This window comes from Triticum urartu, chromosome 1A (genome assembly GCF_056163025.1).
Source record: "Triticum urartu cultivar PI428250 chromosome 1A, HENAU_Tu73, whole genome shotgun sequence".
NCBI lineage: Eukaryota > Viridiplantae > Streptophyta > Magnoliopsida > Poales > Poaceae > Triticum > Triticum urartu.
Genome location: NC_141873.1, coordinates 20,734,421 through 20,756,919, shown reverse-complemented (window position 1 = coordinate 20,756,919; position 22,499 = coordinate 20,734,421). Strand labels below are relative to the sequence as shown.

Below are 22,499 nucleotides of genomic sequence, written 5' to 3'. Positions count from 1 at the left end.
ACGGCCCCGCCGCACGGTCGGCTTAGAAAAGAACGAGCGTCGTCGCTGACGCGTGGGCCCGTCGTCATAAATTAAGCTGACCGCGTGGGCAGCGGGTAGTTGGACGGCCGCCATGTGGGGACGCGGCGAACAGCGGGAAGGCGCGCGAAGCGTCCGTTCGGCGTCCGCGCCGACGCATTTGGAGCGCAAATTTTGGCTGCAAATGTGTCGGCGCGGACGCGACACAGACGTGATTTGGGTTTGGGTCGGCGCGTTGGGCCATCACTTTTGTCCGCGCCGACCTAAACATACGCAGGCGGACGAAATGGGTCGGCCCTTTGGAGTTTCTCTTAAAGATATAATTTTTTCTATTAAATTTCAGACAAAAAAACGTGTGCTCGATTTATAAACCCAACCACTAATGTAATTATTCAGTGGGTCATATAGAGACAATAATTATTTGGTTGGTGGGTCAGTGCACTATTTTCTCTGAATAAGTATAGAGTATTGTATATGGTCCATCATTTCTCTGAATCTCTCTCAGTTGGTCAGTGCAGTGCACCTGCCAGTCTTCATGCGTTCATCACTTCTCTCCTCCATGCATTTATGCGTGAATAGTAATTTTTATAGTGTCGATTTTGGTTTTTTTGCCAACAATACCATGAAAGTCATTCCTTCGCGAATCTTTTCACATGATTATAACACAATATCATGTTCATTTAAGAAAATCATGAATTCTCAATTATTATTTTTTGCAATTTCTAAATTATTTTTTCAATTTTGATGCACTGGCATCTGCGTCCTAATCTCAATCTGGACAGAGGAACTCAATTATTACCGGTTGCAAAGAGGAACGCTAATAAGTAAATACTTTCGGTTGGGTTTATAAGTCGGGGTTTAGATCTTCGATTTGACTAATAAAACATATATAATATGACAGAACAATTATATAGTTAGAAACTTCGTCTGACGACAAATTTAAAGATATATTTTTTCTATTAAATTTCAAACATAAAAATGCGTGCCCGACTTATAAACCCAATCAAGAATGTAGTTATTCAGTGGGTCATACAGAGACAATAATTACTCAGTTGGTGGGTCAGTGCACTATTTTCTCTGAATAGTTACAGAGTACTGTATATGGTCCTCTCATTTCTCTGAATCTCTCTCAGTTGGTCAGTGCAGTGCACCTGCCAGTCTTCATGCATTCATCACCTCTCTTCTCCATGCATTTATGAGCTAATGACACTAGTAATTATACTCATCAGCGTTCATCTTTGCAACTGGTAAAGAATTGAGTCCTTCCCTCCAGTCTGAAAATTCCGGTTTGGTAGTGAATATCCGTCGCTTTTGAGTACTACAACTAGGGAAAGCTTGTCGGGCCAATAATGTATAACATAATTCATAGAAGCCATAATTTGAAATATATAATTTGGACCCATCGCAACCATTTATGTATAACAGAAACATGTTGCAACAAACAATGACAACCGAAGTTACAAAGTAACAACACACTGAATTTGGATTCATATCAGTCATGATTCAGATAGTTCATAAATCAACGAGTATTCTTCATTTTTTAGAAAAGGAAACAAGTATTCTTCATAGCACATACTCATATCAGCCATCAATCCAAAAAGGCTAGCTTAATTTATAAGTTGCTAAATGGTGAAGGACGTCAATCGATGTGTGCAATCTTCTGTAGATCAGACCACTAATCAACCAGAGTTGCTAAACCAAAACACTTACTAGAGTAATCAGCATATCAGTTAACTACACATGCAACACAATGTTGGGCTTTCAGAGGAACATCTGAGCTCATGCATTAGGTTGCCTATCTAAATCTTGAGAGGAACATCTGAGCTCACCCCATGAGGCTAAAAACAATGGTCACAAGTTTAGCACTTTTTTTAATAAAATATCAAAAGAATTTTTGGGCAGCAAGCATCAAAACACAAAATTGCGCACCATATTGAAGGTAGCACAAGAATCATGAATATGTAGAGCTAACGAATCCCCAGCACAAACCCCCAATATAATCACATCAGTGTATGGAAATAGACCTTAAATCAGGGTTTGGAAGTTCAGAACCAGAAACCTTGCCTGCAAAATTGGGCGATCATGAACATTCGCTAAACTGTAACAATAAACACATAGTCTCAGATCACAACTTCAACCTTATCTTCAAAGTTGAGCAGTCATTGACATACAAAAAACTATGACAATAAAATTCAGTTCACAAATCACAACCAAAGTAACAGAATCATGTTAACACACAAACACGAATAGTGCAGAAAAGATATGATCCATGAACAGTACACACATGTACTTGAGATTAAATCTAGAGATCTTCGAGGGCGGTAATAACAAGCCATTGAAGAGAGCAGGTTATCCATGGGGCTTCCCTGGAGAGCAGACATTTAGAGCTTATTAGTTAGCCAAAGATAATGGCTATTGATAATACTAGTATATGTGAGAAATTACAATAAGCAATACCCCGCTGAAACTTACAGAGGTTGATCCAGTGACAACTATAGCAAGAAACCTGCTCTTTTGCATTTAATTCACAACTAGAGTAGTTGCTTAAATATGGTAGACTTGAGCAAGAAAATTAAGAGAACCAACCAACACTATACTTGTGCCCTCAATGGTGAATAAAATTGACTAGTGACTATCACTCGGTCACTCTGTTGGAGTTAAACACGAAGCAACAGGAGCGACACGCCCCTGCGGCCATCAAACAATCTGAGTACGTGCATCGCTGAGTGCTTGATCGATCAAAGTATAGATCGATTGGCTGGTTGTCTACGTGCATGTATTGTGTGTTGTTCCGGCCAGAAGTACTAGTATTAGTACTACACGTCCACGGAAGGATATATTGCTAGCTTGAGGCTAGCCTTACACTGAGGGTGGTCTATCACAAGCCAGCGTTGCTTTGTCGTCGTCTGTCGTCGGTCGCCGCCTGTCGCCGGAAAGTACTCGGCGACGTGGTCTGGGCCAACAATTGGTATCTAGAACAAGATTGATCTTCTAGTAACGGAGGATCATGTCGGACGACGAGAAGACCAAGCAGCTGGCGGATTACTCCGGTGTGGCTAAAGTAATTGCTGCTCCGGCGAGACCGGAGTATCCACGATTCGACCGTGGGAACTTCATGGTGTGGGCGACCATGATGGAGTGGGCGCTCGAGGCCAATGAGCTCTGGGAAGCCGTCGACCCCGGCGGTGAGGAGTACCTGAAGGGTGGTGCCTTGTATCGGAAGGATCGCCAGGCTATCACGGCCATCTGCTCGGTGATGCCGGTGGACGTGCAGCAGCATCTAATCTCGAAGAAATCAGCGAAGGAAGCATGGGACACGCTCAAGACTTTGCATCTAGGGCACTCGCGTGTGTGCGAGGCGAACTTGCAAACTTTGCTGAAAAGTTACAAGAATCTGAGGATGGGAGAAGATGAGACGGTGGATGCCTTCGCAGCAAGGGTCGCCTCGATGGTAAACGGGATTCACGGTCTCGGAGAGAAGTTGGAGGACATCTCCGTGGTTCGGCGTTTCCTACGTGCCGCTCCACCGCGCTACATGCCGATTGTGTCAGCGATCGAGCAGTGTGTTGATCTCAAGACTCTCACTTTGGATGATCTGGTTGGTCGCTTCAAGGCCCATGATGAGCGGATGAAGTTGAGTTACGGCGACGCGAAACAGGATGAGTACCTGATGCTTACGCGTGCTCAGTGGCAGGCATTGGTTTCCAAGGAGAACAATTTCGACAAGGCGTCCGGTAGCGGCGGAAAGTACCGTCCCGCAAAGGACACCGATGAACAGTCGGAGAAGCCAAGAAAGAAAAAGTTCGACAAGAGGAAGATCCGTTGTCACAACTGTAATCTGCTCGGACACTTCAAGTCGGAGTGTAAGAATCCCCAGAAGGAGAAGGCGCTCATGGCCCAGCTAGGAGATGAAGGTGACATGATGTTGATGTGTGAACTCGTGGATAAGGAGGATACAATTCTTCAAGTGTCGGGTAAAGAAATTGTCGCGCTCCGTGAAGAAAAAGTTCACTATCAAGATTGTGGTTCGGAAACTCGTGTCGATGCTACGGACACGGAGGGTGATTCCGAAACCTACATCAATGTTACGGGCATAAGTGCTAATTTCGCTGGAGCGGATGCAGCAATTGCCACATGTGCTCGACCATGGAGAAGCAGTCTTCGTGCGACGCGTATAGAAAAATCGAAGGCGTACGTGGCGCCAAAATTCCACGAAGAAACAGTAGACGTAAATGCTACGGACACAGGAGAAAATTCTAAAGCTCACATTGAAGATACTGACGCGGGTGTTACATCTTCAAGCACTGATGTGAAGGCAGACACTGAAGCTGGTGATGTTGATGCAAAGGCACACCAACGTACAACATTGAAAGAAGTCTCGGTCACTGATGCAGCTAGCTCGATGGTTTCTGCCAGCAAGCAAAGACCGGTGTTGTGTACTAGCCATGGAAGTCCAGCTAGAGGCGTAATGAACGGGGCAAGTTGCAGCCCTGGAACAGACCATGACAGAAGTCCAGCCAAAGGTTACAGTCCATGTGTTACACCAGTGACAGGAAGCCTAGCTACAGAAGCTTGGGATGGTATTTCTGCTTCGTCAAAAGGAATGCATGAAGCAGAAAACTCTGTATCGTCTCCAAAAGTACAGGAGAAAAGGACACCATCATCTACACCTATGCATCTCGGACTGGTGTTCGACATACATCCGGAGAAGTCTCTTCGGACAATTGACCCAGAAAAGATGAAAAGGTGTGAGAGATGGTGTCTAGGAAGCGCCAAGGAACCGGCGAAATTTGAGGACGCAAATACGAAGGAGTGTTGGCGTCGGGCTATGGAAGAGGAGTTTAGGTCAATCCACGACAACAATGTATGTGAGATTGTGGATCTTCCCAAAAATGAAGAAGTCATGGATCTCAAGTGGGAGTTTAGGATCAAGAATGACGCCGAAGGGTGCGTGAAGCACAAAGCGAGGCTAGTAGTCAAAGAGTACGTGCAAGAGAAAGGTGTGGACTTCGAAGAAGTGTTCGTTCCCGTTGCAAAGATGGAATCAATGAGACTACTCATCGCTCTCGCGGTTCAGAAATCATGGAAGATACATCACATGGATGTAAAATCCGCGCTTTTGAATTGTGAGTTAGAAGGAGATGTGTATGTGAATCAGTCACCGGGATTCATCAAAGAGGGAGAGGAACACAAGGTACTTAAGCTACACAAAGTCTTGTACGGGCTACAACAAGGCTCTCGGGCGTGGAACATCAAACTTGACCAGACGATGATTTCTTTTGGATTTGAGAAAGCCCCACTAGAGCATACGATGTACAAGAGAGGTGAAGGAAGGGATCGTCTACTAGTTGGCATCTACGTCGACGACCTGTTGATAACTGGTGCAGATGAAGAGGTGATTGCAACGTTCAAGCTACAAATGAAGGAGCTTTTCAAGATAGATGATCTAGGTTTATTGAGTTGCAACATCGGGATCGAGGTAAATCAAAAACCAGAGGGGATCACACTATGCCAGAAGGCATACACAAGGAAGGTACTTGAAAGCCGTGGCATGAAAGATTGCAATCACATTCTCGCTTCAATGGAACCTCGTCTTGAGCTGAGCAAGAAGGAGATGGTGAGACTACTTGGCTATAGTGGTAGTGACAAGGAAGGGATTGTTGACAACCGTAAGAGTACCTCGGACGTGACATATTTCCTTGGTGGAAGCATAGTAAGCTGGCTATCACGGAAGCATAAAGTGATGCCATCGACTTCAAGCGAAGCAATGTGTCAAGGTGTGTGGCTAGGGAGACTACACGGTGAACTCATGGAGCGAGATCCAGAACAAGTGGTGCTCAACATTGACAATGAGTCTATAACTTTTCCATCCGAGGATCCAGTGCGGCATGAAAGGAGCAAGCATATTGATACGGTGTATCACTATATAAAGGACTGCGTGGAAGAAGGAAAGACAAAGGTAACTACAACTGCACCGATCATCAGCTTGCGGACATCCAGACCAAGGCTTTAGATCGAGAGAAGTTTTTGGAAATGTGAAGAAGAATCGGCGTTCGAGCTGTAACGCAATGGCGTCGTGTTTAGGGGGTGATTGTTGGAGTTAAACACGAATAGTATGTCACGTGTCCGATTCCGTGTACGATACACGAGTCCGTGTTGGCTTCAAAATCATTACCGAGTAGGATTGCTAGTAGACATAGGTTAGCTACTAGTATATATACTTGACTACCCCTGTAAACTTTGTACCACCGTGGAATAAAGAAAAGCAACAGGAGCGACACGCCCCTGCGGCCATCAAACAATCTGAGTACGTGCATCGCTGAGTGCTTGATCGATCAAAGTATAGATCGACTGGCTGGTTGTCTACGTGCCTGTATTGTGTGTTGTTCCGGCCAGAAGTACTAGTATTAGTACTACACGTCCACGGAAGGATAGATTGCTAGCTTGAGGCTAGCCTTACACTGAGGGTGGTCTATCACAAGCCAGCGTTGCTTTGTCGTCGTCTGTCATCGGTCGCTGCCTGTCGCTGGAAAGTACTCGACGACGTGGTCTGGGCCAACACACTCCAGATCGAACCAGTCATAAAATAAAAGGCATGCTTTTTTGACACGCCATCAGTGTCACGAACATTAGTGCAGGCTACACCAAATGCTAATTTTCTATTTCTCTGTTAGACAACACATCCATGTCTGGTGCAATAATAATACAGCAGGTACAGTTGAGGATCATCACTACTGTATATATTACTGGACATTACTGCTTATGATGCATGCAGTCTGAAACTAAACCATCTGCCGAAATGTGAGGAATTATATCATCATGCCTGAACACTAAAATGTCTCCTTCAGGAGATGCGCCGCTGTATGCCTTGGTTGCAGATCGGGTAGCTGTCGTGGTTCCAAATCCGGCCGCCCAAGCCGTAGCAGAGGTCATGGGGTGGACGTGGATGGAGGCAGTGCCATGAGGTGGACGTGAGCAGCGCTAACGCTATAAGAAGGGGCCGTCGGAGCTCGCGCCGACGGTCGAGGTGGGACAGAGCAGCCGGTGCGTTCTGTGGGTGGTGGGGAGGAGCCGGACATGCTACAAACGATGCATCCACAAACCACATTAATCTACGCACGAAAAAAAATAGGAAGAGAGTGAAGGCAAGCAAGTTTTTACTCCACATGTCAATAGTGTCGTTGCTTGGTCGATCGCAGTCTTTCTCTCCTGTGCATTTCGTCGAGTAACTAAAGGGCGTCCAGAAAGCAGCCTCCATTTCTTGTAACGGGCTGAGGTGTCGTCGTCCAGTTCCAGTGCTAATGTGGCAGCATCTGGGGCAAATCAGCACGCCACGGCGTCATGTGCAGCTGGAGCTGCTCGCACCATGGTCCATGAAGGTGGAGCCGACTTGTCGCTGTCACTCATGACATTTGAAATGTCAGACTCACATTGGTACATTACAGATAGAAAGAAAAACACAGATAGTAGTACTAGCTGGTACTGTGAAAGCCACTCCTATCTTATCATACTTGCAGTGACCGAGACATCACCACTGAGATGTAGGAAGGATCAATGGAAGGAGACGGATGGCAACAGCGAGGGAGGGTCAGGGCGTGCTTCGGATTCACTTATGCCCCCGATTAGCAGATGATCGGTGCCGTCTCCAGAACAGCGAGGGTCAGGGCGTAGCTGACGAGGGAGGCAGGGGCGCCCCACCGGCGAGCGGGCGGGGGTAGGCTGTGGAGTGCATCCGCGAGCAGCGGGAGGAAGGAAGGTATGGATAGCGCAATGCCCCACCGGCGAGGAGGTGGCCCTCCCGTCGGGGGTAGGCTGTGGATAGCGCATGCCAGCGTAGCCCTCCCGTCGGGGCCGGAATCACCGCCGGTCGCTGGTACGATGAGCTTTTTTTCCCTCTTTTTGTTTTTCCCATGTCTGTCTCTCTCGCCGGGGATCCTTCGTAGTCGCAGGGGACCCTTCCTTTTGATTGTTGTTTCCACTTCAGTTGTGGCTCCCGAAGTTGTCTCACTTGAGTTGGTTCAGTACCATAGTTCAGTGTTGATGTATTTTCAGTAGCAATGTTCAGTTCAGTCAACAGGGTGAAAAAAAATTCAATGCAAGTTCTGTGTTGATCATGTCCAGCAGCATACTTCAGAGCTTTGCATATTTTTGATCAGCTATTGGTGTTGCTTTGTTTGTTCTTCCTTTCCTTTCTTCCGTAATAATAGGATTACAATCTCGAGACAACAAGTCCTCACAACACGAAGGGCTCGAGTTCAACCACACCGCAGTACAAGTTTCGGTACGGCTATAAAATGCCAATTGATATGCTACCTTATTTTGTTCACTACTAATCATTAGAGGAACAAAAACTCTCTAACAGCCATTCGAATTTTCAGCAGCTAAGTGTCCATAAGCCAACCTGGACAAGGTGTCGCCTGCAAGAATGGCTAAAAGCATTAACAGAATCTGACTGTAGAACCACCGGAAAATTCGAATGTTGAATGGCCAGTGCCATCCCTTGCATAATCGCATGTATTCCCGCTTCAAGGGTGTCATTGCAATGAAATATGTATCTATATGCCATGAAAATCAACGAGCCATCTTCCCTTCGTAAGACCATTCCGACTGCTGCCCGGTCATCCATGCTCGAAAAAGAGCCATCAACACAAAGTGCCACCCAGCCCGACTGCGGTGGTGGCCACAACTTTAAGCATAGTTGAGTGATGAGAGATAGATGGCGGTAATGGCTTTTTTTTTTCTTTTTTCAGGTTTTCAATCTTTTGAAGTTCAGCGCTGATGTATGCTCAAAAGCATACTTCAGAGCTACTACATACGGTTCGTACAATTCCCGGCTCAGCCTGTTTAATTTTTGTCTTTTGTCTTTCTTTCATTCTTCTATGCATGCTTTTCGCTCAGGGTTTTATTTTTCCATACTTGTTCATAAAATATATAAAAAATCATCATTTAAAAATTATACATAAACTTCATAAAAATGTTCATATCTTTCAAAATACGAACATTCTTAAAAAGAATGAGGACATTTGCACATGATAGTTTTTTTGAATAACTCATACAAATTAGGAATTCCAAAAAATCAGAAATATCCGAACAAAAACATTAAACCAATTTGTTTTTCAATTGCCCTGAACATTTTTTGCACTTGTCTAGACTTTTTTCAAAAATAGGAACGCTTTTGAAATTCCAAAAAAATACATTCGAAAGTGCGAACATTATTTGAAACTAACAAAACAATTCTCGATTTTTTTTAAAAAAATTGATAATACACTCGCATATGTGTCTGGTTCAGCGAAAAAACGAAAACAACCAGTATGCCATGGGCTAGCCCTCCCATGAAACAAGCAAAACAGAGCAACAACTATGGCTCTCAGCCAAAACAAACCAAGCTATCCTTGTAAGAGATCAATTCACTCCAACACTGTTACTTAGTCTATTACAAAACCAAGCAATATCTCTTTCTGCAAGTGACTGTCATTTAAAAGACGCTCATCGATCACAGAACTTCCAGCGAAGCCGGCAAGGTGTGCTTTTGGCTTGGGAGAAGTGTTTGTTCTGACCATCCGTGTTTTGCGAGGTCGGATCCTTGCCTAGCTCTCGGGGGAGCACCTCTTCTTACCGACGGTGTGGTGACTCTCTTAGGTAACATAGAAGGAAGGATCTTTGTCACCCAAGCCCGGTGGAGTCAGCTTGCCGACGTTCTCTCTAGCGTTTGGAGACTCCTTTGGCTATCTGTTCTGCTTAGTGATTTAGGATCATGAGAGTGGTGGGCGACACACAGGTTAGCTGTGCTTACAGTTATATTTCTTTTACTCGTTCTGTCTTTGTGTTGTAAGCTACAATTCCACCTCCATGTATTTTGTGGCCATTGTTTTTGTTGGCCTTATGTAACCCTTGGGCGGTTGATGACTTTGTTAATTCAAAGCTGGACTCTTCTTGGGTTGTCTTCTATAAAAAAGCATATGTTTCCTTCCCATTATTGTCCTTGCATTGTGAGAGTGGAACTCAAATGGCATTAGTAAAAAGAAAGAGTAAAACACAGGTATCACATATCTCCACACCAAAAGCACATGATATCCAGTACCATGTCGTTCGTGACCCAAAAAATACACTCAGGGATGTAGCTAGGCGGACGTGGATTTGTGTCACTCAGTCTCAGGGCACTGAGTCCCTAACGCGTGCATTTATTTTTCGCTTTAATTTTCAAATTTTTATATCTTTTGAACGCAATGCCCAAACTAAGTTCTGTTTTCAATCCGTGTTTCTCGTGATGAGGGCTTTCTAATAAGATCCATTTTGAATATGTTTTGATTTTTTTTTGAAAATAAATGTTATGTTTCAACTCTTGAAACATAGTACGGGCGACCGGTAAAATCATGATTTTTGTGCTGATGACCAATAATAAAATGCCTTAAAAATTTATCTATGAAACTTGGTAAGAGTGAGCGAGAAACCGCAAGTCTCAATTAGCAAATTGTAAGTTTCAACGATGGAAACATAAAACTTACTATGCCCTCGTGCAGGATCCAATTACTTCACGAATCGCGAGGCAATCAAGCGGCAGGGCAGGGCTTGGCCGATGCGTGACCGGGCACCTTCGTGCTCCTATGAATTTCCGGTAACTCAGTAGTTAAATAATATTATAGTAAGTCCATGATTTTCTGGAGACTACACTATTATAAGTCCATAGGTTTCTGGAGAGATAATATTATCATCCTTCCGGTAACTCGGTAGTTAAATAATACTAGTAGAGTGCCCATGCGTTGCTACGGGCTTAAGAAAAAATTACCATCTTGTAATCTTCAAAATTATGTTGAACATATTATAACCTAATAAAAGGGAGGATGAAAATACCATATTGCAATGTTCAATATCTTTTATCATTGATCAGCGAGGAATAACAATAATCGTTCTGTACATGCAAGATACTTAGTAAAGAACTTCTCTGATACATTTTTTCTTTTACTTCACTGCATGAAATGTATTCGGTACATCGGCATATATCATGCTTGTTCTTTGCACCTATAGTTTTGTTCTACTCACCTATTCCATTCTCTGAAGAATGGTATATGGCTATATCGACTCCATTGGAGAGAATACACTATGGAATCCCTGTGTCAATGTTAAATAATCATGTAAAAAGGAAAGAGAATAGAAGTAAAAGTGAGTCTAATGATCAGGTAGTATTATGGCAACTACCTCGCTGATCAGGTAGAAGCTTTCCAGACAGCTTATCCTTGAAGGTATCAAGTCGTGCATCAAGCATTACTATGTTTCCTTATAAGTTGAAGTGAAGAAATTATAAGCAAGAGTACTAACGACCAACAGTGGCGAGCCTCTTGCTCTTGCAAGAATGTTTATTGAACAATTAGTTGCATATGCGGCTCAGGTGGAAGATGAATGCCCCTCACGTAACGTTGCCATTGCGCGAAGTGGTAAATTCCCCTCTCCTCCACACCCTTCCCTTCCTCCATTTTGTCCGTGGCTATGTCATGTTGCTCGGCCTCCAGAAAACTTGGTTGCGCGAGTCTTGGGCACTTTTTGATCCGGGACCCACCAAGCCGCCACATCTTATAGTGATGCTGCTCCACTCTCATGGCGATGGCAGTGACTTCACTGTTTCTAAGACAATAATAACTCTGTTTCATGAGCAACTAAATTTCAAGACATTTAGGAGCTCTGCTCGACCTTTGTAAGAAATGTACCACAATATTTGCTATAATGATATTACTACATCTATGTTTTCAGAAGTACAATCAAAATCAAAATTAACAAACAACAGCTTGGTCATTAATTAGACAATCAATGCTCTTGTAAGACTGCAGGTTCGGTTAAGCCACTACTTAACTCACCATGAAACAGTCATGTTTTCCTTTCCTCTTTGAAGTACCAAAGTTGCAGCCTCTATTTTACGCATTGGTTGTCGCTGCAGTAGCAGCAGCACCACCAACAAATTAGAGGAGGTACTGTGGCATTACTGAACTGAAGTCAAACAGTACACGGCATACACATTAGATGGGTCAGTGCAAATTCACCTCCCACCATACATGCTTCTTTTTCTCTTCCAGACACAGTAGCGGTGGCAACTGGCAAGCACATACACATACACCAACAGCGGCAGCAAATACGCACATGTATCTATAGTGATGTCCCTTCTGGTTTCCTTTTCTCTTCCAGACACAGCAGTGGTAGCAAGCACATATGCACACATCAGCAGATAACGAATGTTTATACTACACAATATCTAATGTGACTTGTTGCTCTTTGTCTCTCCTATAACATTGAAAGTTTTTTAAATCAAAGCTTATGCAAGAAAACAATGTAAAGATCATTTCGAAAATCAAAGGCATACACTGAAAATATATATTTAAGATGATCCTTCAAACCAGGTAGTAGGGGTGTAAATCCGAAGGGCGAATAAAAGAGTTCTACCATCGGCAATTCATGCACCTCTAAAAAATGTATTCAAATGAACATGCCCTACATGATATTGCACTGCGAATATAGGAAGATAGAGGGCAGACATGAGAGCATTATCACCCTTTAATTCAAGGCCACCCTTTGTCTAATTAAGTTGCTACGTGTCTGCATAAATATTCATTGTTTATAAAACTATGGAAAAGCAAACCTTTGACTTACCAATGTAAATGCCGCAATGTGAGCTAGCACTTTATAAATTTGTTTGCCGAGATCCAAAACGCCGTACACATTAAACAATATGTCTAAAATCCTTCGAATATATACCCACTTTATAAAAATAATAATAATAATGATATGGCAGCGACCAAACATCAGTCGTTTTGACGCGTGTTTGCACCGGCTGAATATTACATGCACCATATTGTGCTCCCCACTTTGTCCCCTCCTCCGACTCTTGTGACCCCCTCCAACGCCAACCTATCCTCCACCCCGCGCACCGCCACACGTGTTGCCCCACCCCACCCTGCCCATGCATGTTAGAAATTTAATCTCGCAATCTTAAATACTACTCCATTGCGAGATTAAATACTACGGTGGCCTAAAATGACTTCATTATGACCATTTCTTGTTTAAAAATTGATATATCAACCATCTAAGAAGATCAGCACATAATACTGTATGCATCTGTTTGAGCTAGTGATGCAGCTCAGCAAATAGATTGCATATGTCTGCTGCTTTTGTTTCACTGTGCATATTTTTTATGTGCAAAACCAATTTATCTGTATCTCAAAGACCGATTTTCACTGTACATTTCGGAACTTACCACAAATCGCAGGTCGAATACGTGGCGCCACCTGAACATCTGCAGGAACCATACATTCAACATTCCTTGTAAACGATCATCCACCACACGCAGATCCACCCGATTCTTGTTAACTGGCCATTCAGCCTGAACTCCTTCACAAAGTCTTCTCCCTCAGGATTATAAGATTTGGATAAGTATGCTTGAACCACTTCCTGCTAGTGTAAGTAACATTGATTTGAACAAACCCAATGAGCCGTTGCCAACAAATATCTGACTCTAGTACATTTTTTACTTACTTTGCAACATCCGTTGATGTGAATGATAGAATTTTGTGGTAGAAACTAAGCACGTCCCTTGGGTTCGGCTCATCAAGCCTCAATCCAGCTTGCCTATGGAACTTATCTCCCATATCACCTTTAACTATGTTCTTGACCGTATCCACTTGCAACTTCAGGTTCTTCCCATGCGGCCTGATACAACCCTTGAACACCTACGCCGTACTCCATTCTGTGAAGGTATGCCATCGCCGGCTGCATGAACACCAGGACCAAACCATCTTGGAGAAATGCTTGCACTTCCAATCGTACAAAAAATTATTTGGACAATAGTTTGACCTGCTTGTCCTGGAGCATTGCCACTTGCATGTTATGGTGGATCTGTAGTCACCTCGTCATGCCGACGAGTACTCAGACCGTCAGACCATTTAGATTCATCTCCAGAAAAAAAAACTCTTTTAGTAATGCATAGCACATTCCAATCTAAAAACTAAATTACGAACTCTGCGTTTTCGGCTAATTCAATACTCCCCATAATGTTCTCCCCCCCCCCCCCCCCATCCCAACTTCATGAATTACTTGATGACCAGCATCAACAAAAATATTGTGTCTACAACTCTACATTCATTAGTTTAGATTTCAGTCTGAACCTGGAACAGTATGAATCTGCATACCTTCTCATCATCCCAGGAACCCTCCGTTCCAGCAATCACCACGGCATCCATAGCATAGATCTGATGGGTTTGTGACTGTATTTATGACATTTTTACGCTGAAAAAACACAATAATATGGGTCAGAGTATAAGAAAATTACAGTACATGGAAGCACGTCAACTTCTGATACTATTTCAGTTCAATTTTACTAAGGTAGAAATAAAACTGACATAGTTATCCACGAACTTTTGTAGTTCAAACTGAGCCTTAGCATCACCACATGTATAGAAAAAGTCACATCAATAGTTCTTTTCATGAAGGATCTGGTAATTTTGAAAAAAGGAGCATTACCATCAAAATATAACATAGTTGGCTTTAAATCAGGAAATGTCCTTTGTGCAAGAACTTCTAGGAATAAATCCTAGCATGCAAGCTTCCACATAATGTGCTTATAGATTCAGACAATTTACCACTGTCATCATCATCGTTATCTAATGCAGTTTTCCCAAGTAAGAAAGTTACCATTGCTTCCATAGCTTCTGCAAACTCTGTGTACATTTGATCACAATGAATTATGAGTGTACTATTACACGAGCACATGCTCTTTATTAGAAGTGACTTGGGCACCGTTATTTTGTTAATAAAACTATATCAAAGAAAATGTTAGAGCACACCATATAGGATGTTTGCTTACAGGATCGATACGTCGTTATGTGCTTAAGTTCCTAATATTTATAACAAGTAGGAAAAACTCCCAGCCAAACGATGTACTCATGACAGAAACAACACACTTTTTTGGCATTTGCTAAATAACCAGGGGAGTACATACAAAACATAAGATGTCTTGGAGCTTCAAGGTCCAACAGTATATATATTGCCTTTTGCTTACAGGATCAAAGGAGAATGTAGCACAGGACAACAATGTAACTGCATGAGAAAGAACTTAGTACCCGCTCACAAATTGCAAATTTCTGAAACTTCTCACAAATCACAATAGTTTGCATGGGATCTCCAATGCGTGGGTAATGAAACCACGAGGTTACTATTCCAAACTTCTCTACCTTCACTTTATGATTACATGCTTGATCAACTAAGAGATGATTTTGAATTAGCTTGTGCTATTTCCTCGAGAATCCTTTTGTGCAAATGGAATAAATCATCAATCATATCAGAAAGAGAAAAAACAAGAAACGAGATTATTTCAATGGCGAGCAAAGCTTTACTTGGTCCAAGAAGTGGTGGTTGCCGACCTCCTCCCTGAAGTCGAGCACCGCCATGACGTCGCCTACGGTGAGCATGTCAGCGCCGGCGTCCCGGAGAAGCGGGCTCTCCTTCCACATGGACACAACAACACCAGTTACATAAGAGGCCAACCAGGTGAATGACCCTGCAGCACTACTCTTGACGGCGAGATCTGTCTGGCACTTCCAATGATAGTAACTGAACCAACTAAATAAAAATTAATTACCATGCCCACTGCTGCCTAAATCTCAAGTACTATTCTTGGAGTATTGCAGGAGTAAGAGCGGCATGATTTAAACGTGTGGGCATACAGTACGTTGGGTGCCGGAATTGATACAGAACCTGTTGGTGGCGTCGATGAATCCTAATGTGACGAGGAAATTCATGGCAAGGTGGTTCATGTCCTGCTTGCGGATCTTGACATTGCAGCTTCCGCTCCCATTCGTCAAATTAGGATTGAGAGGACCTGGACGTGGGCGAGGAAGGCTGTCATCGAAGGGGCGCGCAGCCCACGGCGGCGAGCTCCAAGACGCGGCCATGGTGGCACCTGCAGAGAGGAGCAGTTCAGAGGAGAGAGAGAGGTAGGGGAAAAGAAGAGAAGGGAGAGAGGGAGGCATGGCGGCGTGATCCAGCTGGCTGCTCCCGGCGAGGTCAACAAAGCGCTCGGGCGATGTCAGACGGGAACACGCAACGGCGGCGGAGGATAGGGCTAGGAACCCTAGTCAGGGTGAGGGAGTCGTGGGTGGCGATGGATTGTTTCTGTGGGCGGTGTGTGAGCGGACCGATCGTGGGGAGGTGAAAAAACCATACGAAAAAAACCAAAGAAACATGACGGTGGGAGGTGGGACGAAAAAAAACCGGGACGAAAAAAACCCTGGAAGCGAGACTACCAACTGCTCCATTAGAAGTAGAGATTATAGTAAGTCCATGATTTTCAGGAGACTACGCTATAATAAGTTCATAGTTTTCGGGAGAGATAATATTATTATCCTTAATATTAATAGATTATGATTTTAGAATACCTGAAAATATTATCTCTTATCGCGTACATGGAAGTAAGCATTCAAGACCATATCAATTCGCCAGCTACCTGTAGGTTGCTTGCTTGACCCAAACTTAATGGATGTGCCGACGAAGAAGCTCTGCATGCAAGTCATGTGGCACGTGTACCTTGCTACCAGAACGTACCATGGCATCACTCGACCAATGTGTTATGCAAATCAATCCTCACGCACAGCGCAACTCGCTAGCCTGTCAATCATCGAATATCATCGGCCGTCTGCGCGTCCATCAGCTCGGAGAAGACCGTCCATCAATCGGTGAGTAGCAACTAGGTGTACTGCAACTGATCTTTTTGTTTAGTTTGTTGCTGAAATACCTCACTCCGCCTCAATTAAGTTATCAACCAGTGCTATGAAGATGAGTTCCTCCCACGACCTCGCCGGTGGAAAGAAGTCATCGTGGCCGGAGGTGGTCGGGCTGACCATCAAGGAGGCCAAGGAGATCATCCTCAAGGACAAGCCCGACGCCGACATCGTGGTGGTGCCGGTCGGCTGCACCGTGACCGAGGACTTGAGGCCCAACCGTGTCCGCATCTTCGTGGGCACCGTCGCCGAGACCCCCCATGTTGGATAGGTGGATAGCTCTTGCTGGCTTGCTGTGGCCTGCATACATAGATGCTGGCTCACGAGTAAATGAATAAGGAGAGATAAAGAAGTATGCAAGTCATGTGTGCTTAATCGGTGTTGTGGAAACTTTTATTTTATTTTAACTCGTTTTGCCAACTTGTATCGAACTATGTATTTGATGGCTACTTTGTATAATAATATGGATGCATGCATCATTTTAATGCAGAGATCGGGGGTAATCCTTCTTTCAAAAAATGGTGTGCTTGATCGGCCAGTTATTTATGTACATGTACCAAACTGTGAAGTTCCAGCCAGGGTATATTAAGACAAGCCTAATTAATTAAATTTGTGCATATCTCAATGCCATGCATGTAATTTCCGAGCAATCCCAAGTTCACAGCTCAATTTTAATCAGCAATTCCGGACAGAAATACCTTTCCTCTAAAAAGTTTAATCACTAATTCACTACCAAGAAAATATCCAAAAAAAGAGGGATGTGTACATAAGGAAACGACCGAGCACCTAATGATGCTTCGTGTGCTTGCGAGTGAGGTCTGGTCTCACATCCTGAGATGGATCTTCCTGCCGAACCAGACGTCCAGTGCTACCGGCAACGTCCTCACCTGGTGGTCTGCTCTTCAACAGGGCATCCCTCCCAAGCTGAGAACAGGGGTCAACTGGTTGATCCCCTGCTCGCTATGATGCATGTGCTTGAGAGAAGCACAAGGGTGTTCAAGGACACTTCTCTGCTTCATACATAAGTAGTCGATAAAATTCACCAGCATTGCCTTGAGTCGCGGAAGGTGGGGACAGATAGTCTTAAGCGAGTAGTTACTTAGTGTTGCGATGACGGAATGGAAAGTTTGGGCTGCCGTTTATGTGGTGGTTATTTGTATATAATTCTTACTTCCTATCTTAATTTTTTTGACAAAGGGAACATATTAATATGGTGAAGATACCAATTACACCCGGTCTCTATACCAACAAGATGTCCAAAAGCATCAAGGATACACACATCCAAAAAAGAAAATAAAAGGAACAGAAGAAAAAAGACCCTGCCACGGTGATGAATCACTAGCATCAGTAGCACTCTAACCACCACCGAAGACAACATCCGGAACACAAAAGAGGTTCTCCAAAAGCAACGCCCCCAAGAAGGAAACAATGCACCAGCGTAGTCGTTGCTCGATCAAAGATCTTGGATCTTCACCCTGGAGAAAGTTCGAGTTCACCCAAAAACAATGCCTTCAATAAGACCGTTGTCATGTACAACCAATAAAGGCCAGACCTTGGGCTTTCACCCTGGGAATCGAGACTCGGTACTCGAGGAGCACCACCGAAAATGCAGTCCTCCAGTGCTGCCACCCCCGCTTGCCGAGGCTGCAATTGCGAGTCACCAACACAATGAGCAGCAAATCTTCATCTCTCCCTATCCGATCCATTGGGAGTACTCCCTAGACTTCCACCAATAGTAGACGATCTCGACTCAACACAAGCATGCGAGATAACACCTTCAGAGCCTAATGATCTTCAACCACGACCGCCTTGAATCCCCATGTCCACACCTTGGAATCGGGGCCTTGGAGGTGTAGATGCCGATGTTTTCAAGGCGGTGACAATCTGGTGTTCAATCACCAAACACCCGAGCACACAGCCCTCTATGGCGTAGGCAATGTATCCACATCAGAGGCGCTTCATGGAGGATCAGTAGGCAGGAGGCGGTGTCCTTGGGTAGCACGAGCATACCGAACTTCATATCTTAATATATAGGTACACTTATCTCATGCATTTATCAAAGAAAAAAAACATGTGTATATCATGTTTCTTATTTGTACGCAAAGGGTTTGATCAAAAGGTTAAGCCTCATCAACAATAATGTTGATAGGCACAGGGTCACACTAAAACTAATTCTTATCTCAGAAGTTTGTTCAAAGCATGAAAGATTCCATTTAAGATATCTCATGGGGCTCAAGTTCTTCTCTAACTAGATTAAGGTGTGATTAGCCTATTTTATTCTAATGACACATTAGGTCTAAATTCTTGAAATAATCCAGCAACATGCCCACAGTATGCATATTTTTTGAGCATTTTAGTAAACACATGAACAACAAGCCACATCTCATAAATTAAAAATAACTGGTCAAGTCCATTGAACCATAAGTACATCGACACACGCCATTGGTCAGCGTGTATTTATTCATCCATGATTATTGAAACTACTTATTCATCAGCATGCATACGTGCATCCATTTTGTCTCTCGCTCGCAAAGCTTGCTAACCAATGGAAGGGGTGGTCGCGACAGTGTCGACGATGATGCGGACACGGTTGGTCCTGAAGTCGAGGGTCATCGCCGAGCCAGCAGGAAGGACATCTATGTTGGCGTCAGGCATGTCCTTAAGGATGATCTCCTTGGCCTCCTCGATGGACTTTCCCACTACCTCCGGCCATGACGTCTTCTTCTCCTCTCCGGTGGGTGCTTTTGGGGCGGCGCAGCTCATCCTCGATTCCATGAGCTGCAAACAATCGATCAAAATAATTCAGTTCAGACTAAAAATCACAATAAATAGTTGACCCAAATAGTTCATCTCTTTTCTTTGGGTTCAAATTACATATCAAAATAACATAATGCTAGTAATATAGCTTTTTTAGAAAAGGAGGATAATCCCGGCCTCTGCATGACGATGATGCATACAGAGAAACTTATTGACAGATAGCATGTGAGAATGGAAATATGGAATACATACCCAACACTACTCAGCAGCTAAATGAACCTCGAGCTCACTCTGAACTTGACTGGTATGAGTGCATAACGCTAGGCCTATTTATAGGAAAGATCTATCACGAGAGAAGATGGGGATAGGATGCTCCCACATGCATGAGACAAGCACAAGAGAAGATAAGATGCTCTCACACTGTCACACATGCAGGCGTGGAGCACGACTACTTGTTTCATTGTGGAGCTAGCCTCTTATGCAGAGAAGATGCTCTGGCACATGCATGCATGCAGCGTGCGTGGTACACGAGGTGCCTCCTAAATTGGCCACACTTGATTTGGTAGAAGACAACATGTTGGGCTGCTAAAGAAGACGACAATGTACCACGTGATTCAAGGGTCGATGGACATGTAGCTCGGTGTGGATCATATCGGCTACCTGCATACTCCCTCGTCAAGGTTTATGAGCCTTAGAGCAACTTCAATGGAGCGACTCAAACGGACACGGATTTTATCCGTTTGGGTCGCCCGTCCGCGTGTCCGCGCCCTCTTTTCTGTTTGGGTCGGCTGGTATGCCCAACGGGCGCGAGATGCATTTTTTACATGTTCGCATCGTCATTTCATCAAACATTTCGAGGGCGAGCTCTTGCGCCACCTCGCTCGCTGCAGCTCGCCACGCCAGCTCGCCGCTGCCGTCGCAGCTCGCCCCGATCCTGCTGCTACTGCCCCGCAGCTCTCGCCCAGCAATCCAAAGACGGGCACGGCTGGGCGCGGCGAGGCGAGGACGGGCACAGCCGGGCACGGTGAGGCAAAGACGGGCGTGGCCGGGTGCGGTGAGGTGAGGACGGGCGCAGTTGGGAGGGGCGAGACGAGGCCGGGGCGAGGCGAGGCCGCGACGAGTCGATGACGGGCGGGGCGGAGCGAAGCCATAACGAGGCGCGGACCAACGGCGGTTGGCTAGCACACGCGCGACCAGCGGCGACAGGCAGCAGCACCAGCACCTACGCCGGGCAGCGGCGGCTAGCTAGCTAGCTAGCACACGCGCGGCCGGCAGCAGCACCCGCATGCATGCTCCATCAACAGTGGCTAGCTAGCTAGCTAGTACGCGCGTAGGACAGCGACGACGAGCCACCTGGTGATGTTCGAGATCGGGCAGAGGAGTTGCCCCGGCATGCACTTCGCGACGTTGTGCTGTTTTAACCTTTACAAGGACCGGGCGTAGCCAGACTTGATTTAACTAAAGTTGGAGAAACTGACACCCACCAACTACCTGTGTGCGAAGCACGTCGGTAGAACCAGTCTCGCGTAAGCGTACGCGTAATGTCGGTCCGAGCCGCTTCATCCAACAATACCGCCAAATCAAAGTATGACATGCTGGTAAGCAGTATGATTTGTATCGCCCACAACTTACTTGTGTTCTACTCATGCATATAGCATTCCTTCGCGCCTGCAAAGCTAGAGCTAGCCAGTGAAAGGTGTGTTGGCGACGGTATCGACGAAGATGTGCATGCAGTTGGGCTTCAAGTCCCGGGTCACCGGTGGCCCGGCTGGCAGCACGACGATGTCGGCTCGGGCTTGTCCTTGAGAATGATCTCTCTGGCCTCCTTGATGGACTTGCCCACAACCTTTGGCCACGACTTCTGGGTGCTCATAAAAAAGAAAACGATTGGACCTAGGACTTCGATGTATTTTCTTAAGTTTTCAGCAGTGTCTGTACTATATATTGATTTGACTAACATATTTGAGGCCTTTATCGAAAAAGGGGGACATGTATTAGTAGGCCACGTCCACAACACTTAGGTAGTCAATGTATCCATCACTTGTGAAATCATCATGCCCCTGCTCCCTCCTGCGTCTACCATGTGTGTACTGCTTTCGACAGATCGGTTATTTAGTCTAAAAGCGACCTAGGTTATGCTTTATGAGTTCATTTTCAATTGTTTACTCTCTCTTCTCATAAATAGATGCTAGTTTAGACATACACATGCGACAACTAATAAACATTAACCATTATGTTTTCACAAATAAACTCAGAAGAACATGCAAAATTGTGATGTCATGGAAAAAATAATTACAAATTTGATAATGCTAGGTTGAGATGATGAAACTAAGCAAGTTTTGATATAATATGAGTCAATTAGGACATGCCGTTTATATATAAATGGTATTTCCAATGTGATAGAATTTGGTTTTGTATTCATTGGAGTAATCGCAATTTGGAACACGTTGAATTGAAAAAAATAGTCATATTAGATACAAATTGCTTAGTACTATATGGACATTTATTGTATGTGCACACGAAGCTACAACAAGTCCAACCTGGGCGTGGCCTGCCCAGCATTGGAGCAAAAAATAAATTGCACATAGCCCAGGCCACATCAGCCCATCGAAGCTCACATGACAAGTAGCAACAGGGAGCTCCTATATGGCGACCTATGTGCCTGAAAACAGGGAAGCACGTACCCCGACCCACTCCCCCGCGCACGCTCATGGGCCAGCCCATGTGCAAGGTGGGAAGACCCTTTCTTTTTTCTTTGTTTATGTTTTATTTTTTATGTTTTATGTTTCTTCCTTTATTAAAATAACTCAGGATTTAAAAAAAGTTGTGAATTGTGATTTTTTTCTTCATGAATTCAAAACAAATTTGGCAAGTGATAAGTGCTCAGGGATTCAAAACAATTTCATGATTTCAAAACAATGTTCATGTATTAGAAAATGTTCATGAGTTTTTAGGAATTGTTAAAAA

General features: G+C 44.4%; 3 protein-coding genes and 1 pseudogene across 13 annotated transcripts; 2 read left to right on the top strand and 2 right to left on the bottom strand.

Moving 5' to 3' along the window:
- Positions 1 to 3,025: 3,025 nt before the first annotated feature.
- Positions 3,026 to 6,031, top strand: LOC147988555 (uncharacterized). Its single transcript, XM_087535142.1, has one exon. The coding sequence runs from the start codon at positions 3,026 to 3,028 to the stop codon at positions 6,029 to 6,031; it is 3,006 nt and encodes a 1,001-aa protein (XP_087391268.1).
- A 5,545-nt stretch (positions 6,032 to 11,576) lies between these two features.
- Positions 11,577 to 16,266, bottom strand: LOC147988554 (uncharacterized). 10 transcript variants are annotated; one of them, XR_015617136.1, is made up of 6 exons: positions 15,754 to 16,028; positions 15,393 to 15,609; positions 14,190 to 14,286; positions 13,537 to 13,863; positions 13,259 to 13,452; positions 11,577 to 11,637 (listed from the first exon to the last, which is right to left on the bottom strand). XR_015617136.1 is itself a non-coding variant. In XM_087544621.1 (4 exons), exons 1-3 carry the CDS (start codon positions 16,026 to 16,028, stop codon positions 14,197 to 14,199), a joined length of 582 nt encoding a protein of 193 aa, XP_087400747.1. In that variant the 3' UTR covers positions 13,460 to 13,863; positions 14,190 to 14,196. The 10 variants fall into 10 exon arrangements, 3 of the variants coding, with proteins under 3 accessions (XP_087400747.1, XP_087400751.1, XP_087400755.1); XR_015617151.1 differs by having other exon boundaries at positions 11,577 to 11,631; XR_015617143.1 differs by lacking the exon at positions 11,577 to 11,637 and adding an exon at positions 11,645 to 12,288.
- A 341-nt stretch (positions 16,267 to 16,607) lies between these two features.
- Positions 16,608 to 17,266, top strand: LOC147988553 (subtilisin-chymotrypsin inhibitor-2B-like). Its single transcript, XM_087543029.1, has 2 exons — positions 16,608 to 16,730; positions 16,821 to 17,266. Exons 1-2 carry the CDS (start codon positions 16,618 to 16,620, stop codon positions 17,044 to 17,046), a joined length of 339 nt encoding a protein of 112 aa, XP_087399155.1. The 5' UTR covers positions 16,608 to 16,617; the 3' UTR covers positions 17,047 to 17,266.
- Positions 17,267 to 19,156: 1,890 nt separating this feature from the next.
- Positions 19,157 to 19,882, bottom strand: LOC147988552 (subtilisin-chymotrypsin inhibitor-2B pseudogene; annotated as a pseudogene). The gene is made up of 2 exons (XR_015615674.1): positions 19,785 to 19,882; positions 19,157 to 19,553 (listed from the first exon to the last, which is right to left on the bottom strand). The product of XR_015615674.1 is annotated as a subtilisin-chymotrypsin inhibitor-2B pseudogene (transcript).
- Between the last annotated feature and the right edge of the window lie 2,617 nt (positions 19,883 to 22,499).

Excerpts from the sequence above, each read along its gene's own strand:
- LOC147988555 (XM_087535142.1), top strand. The coding sequence starts at position 3,026 with ATGTCGGACGACGAGAAGACCAAGCAGCTGGCGGATTACTCCGGTGTG.
- LOC147988554 (XM_087544621.1), bottom strand. The coding sequence starts at position 16,028 with ATGCCTCCCTCTCTCCCTTCTCTTCTTTTCCCCTACCTCTCTCTCTCC. Across the intron at positions 15,610-15,753 it reads TTCATCGACGCCACCAACAG|TTACTATCATTGGAAGTGCC; the intron begins GTTCTGTATCAA and ends TAGTTGGTTCAG. Across the intron at positions 14,287-15,392 it reads ACCACCACTTCTTGGACCAA|CGTAAAAATGTCATAAATAC; the intron begins GTAAAGCTTTGC and ends GTGTTTTTTCAG.
- LOC147988553 (XM_087543029.1), top strand. The coding sequence starts at position 16,618 with ATGTGTTATGCAAATCAATCCTCACGCACAGCGCAACTCGCTAGCCTG. Across the intron at positions 16,731-16,820 it reads AGAAGACCGTCCATCAATCG|TGCTATGAAGATGAGTTCCT; the intron begins GTGAGTAGCAAC and ends GTTATCAACCAG.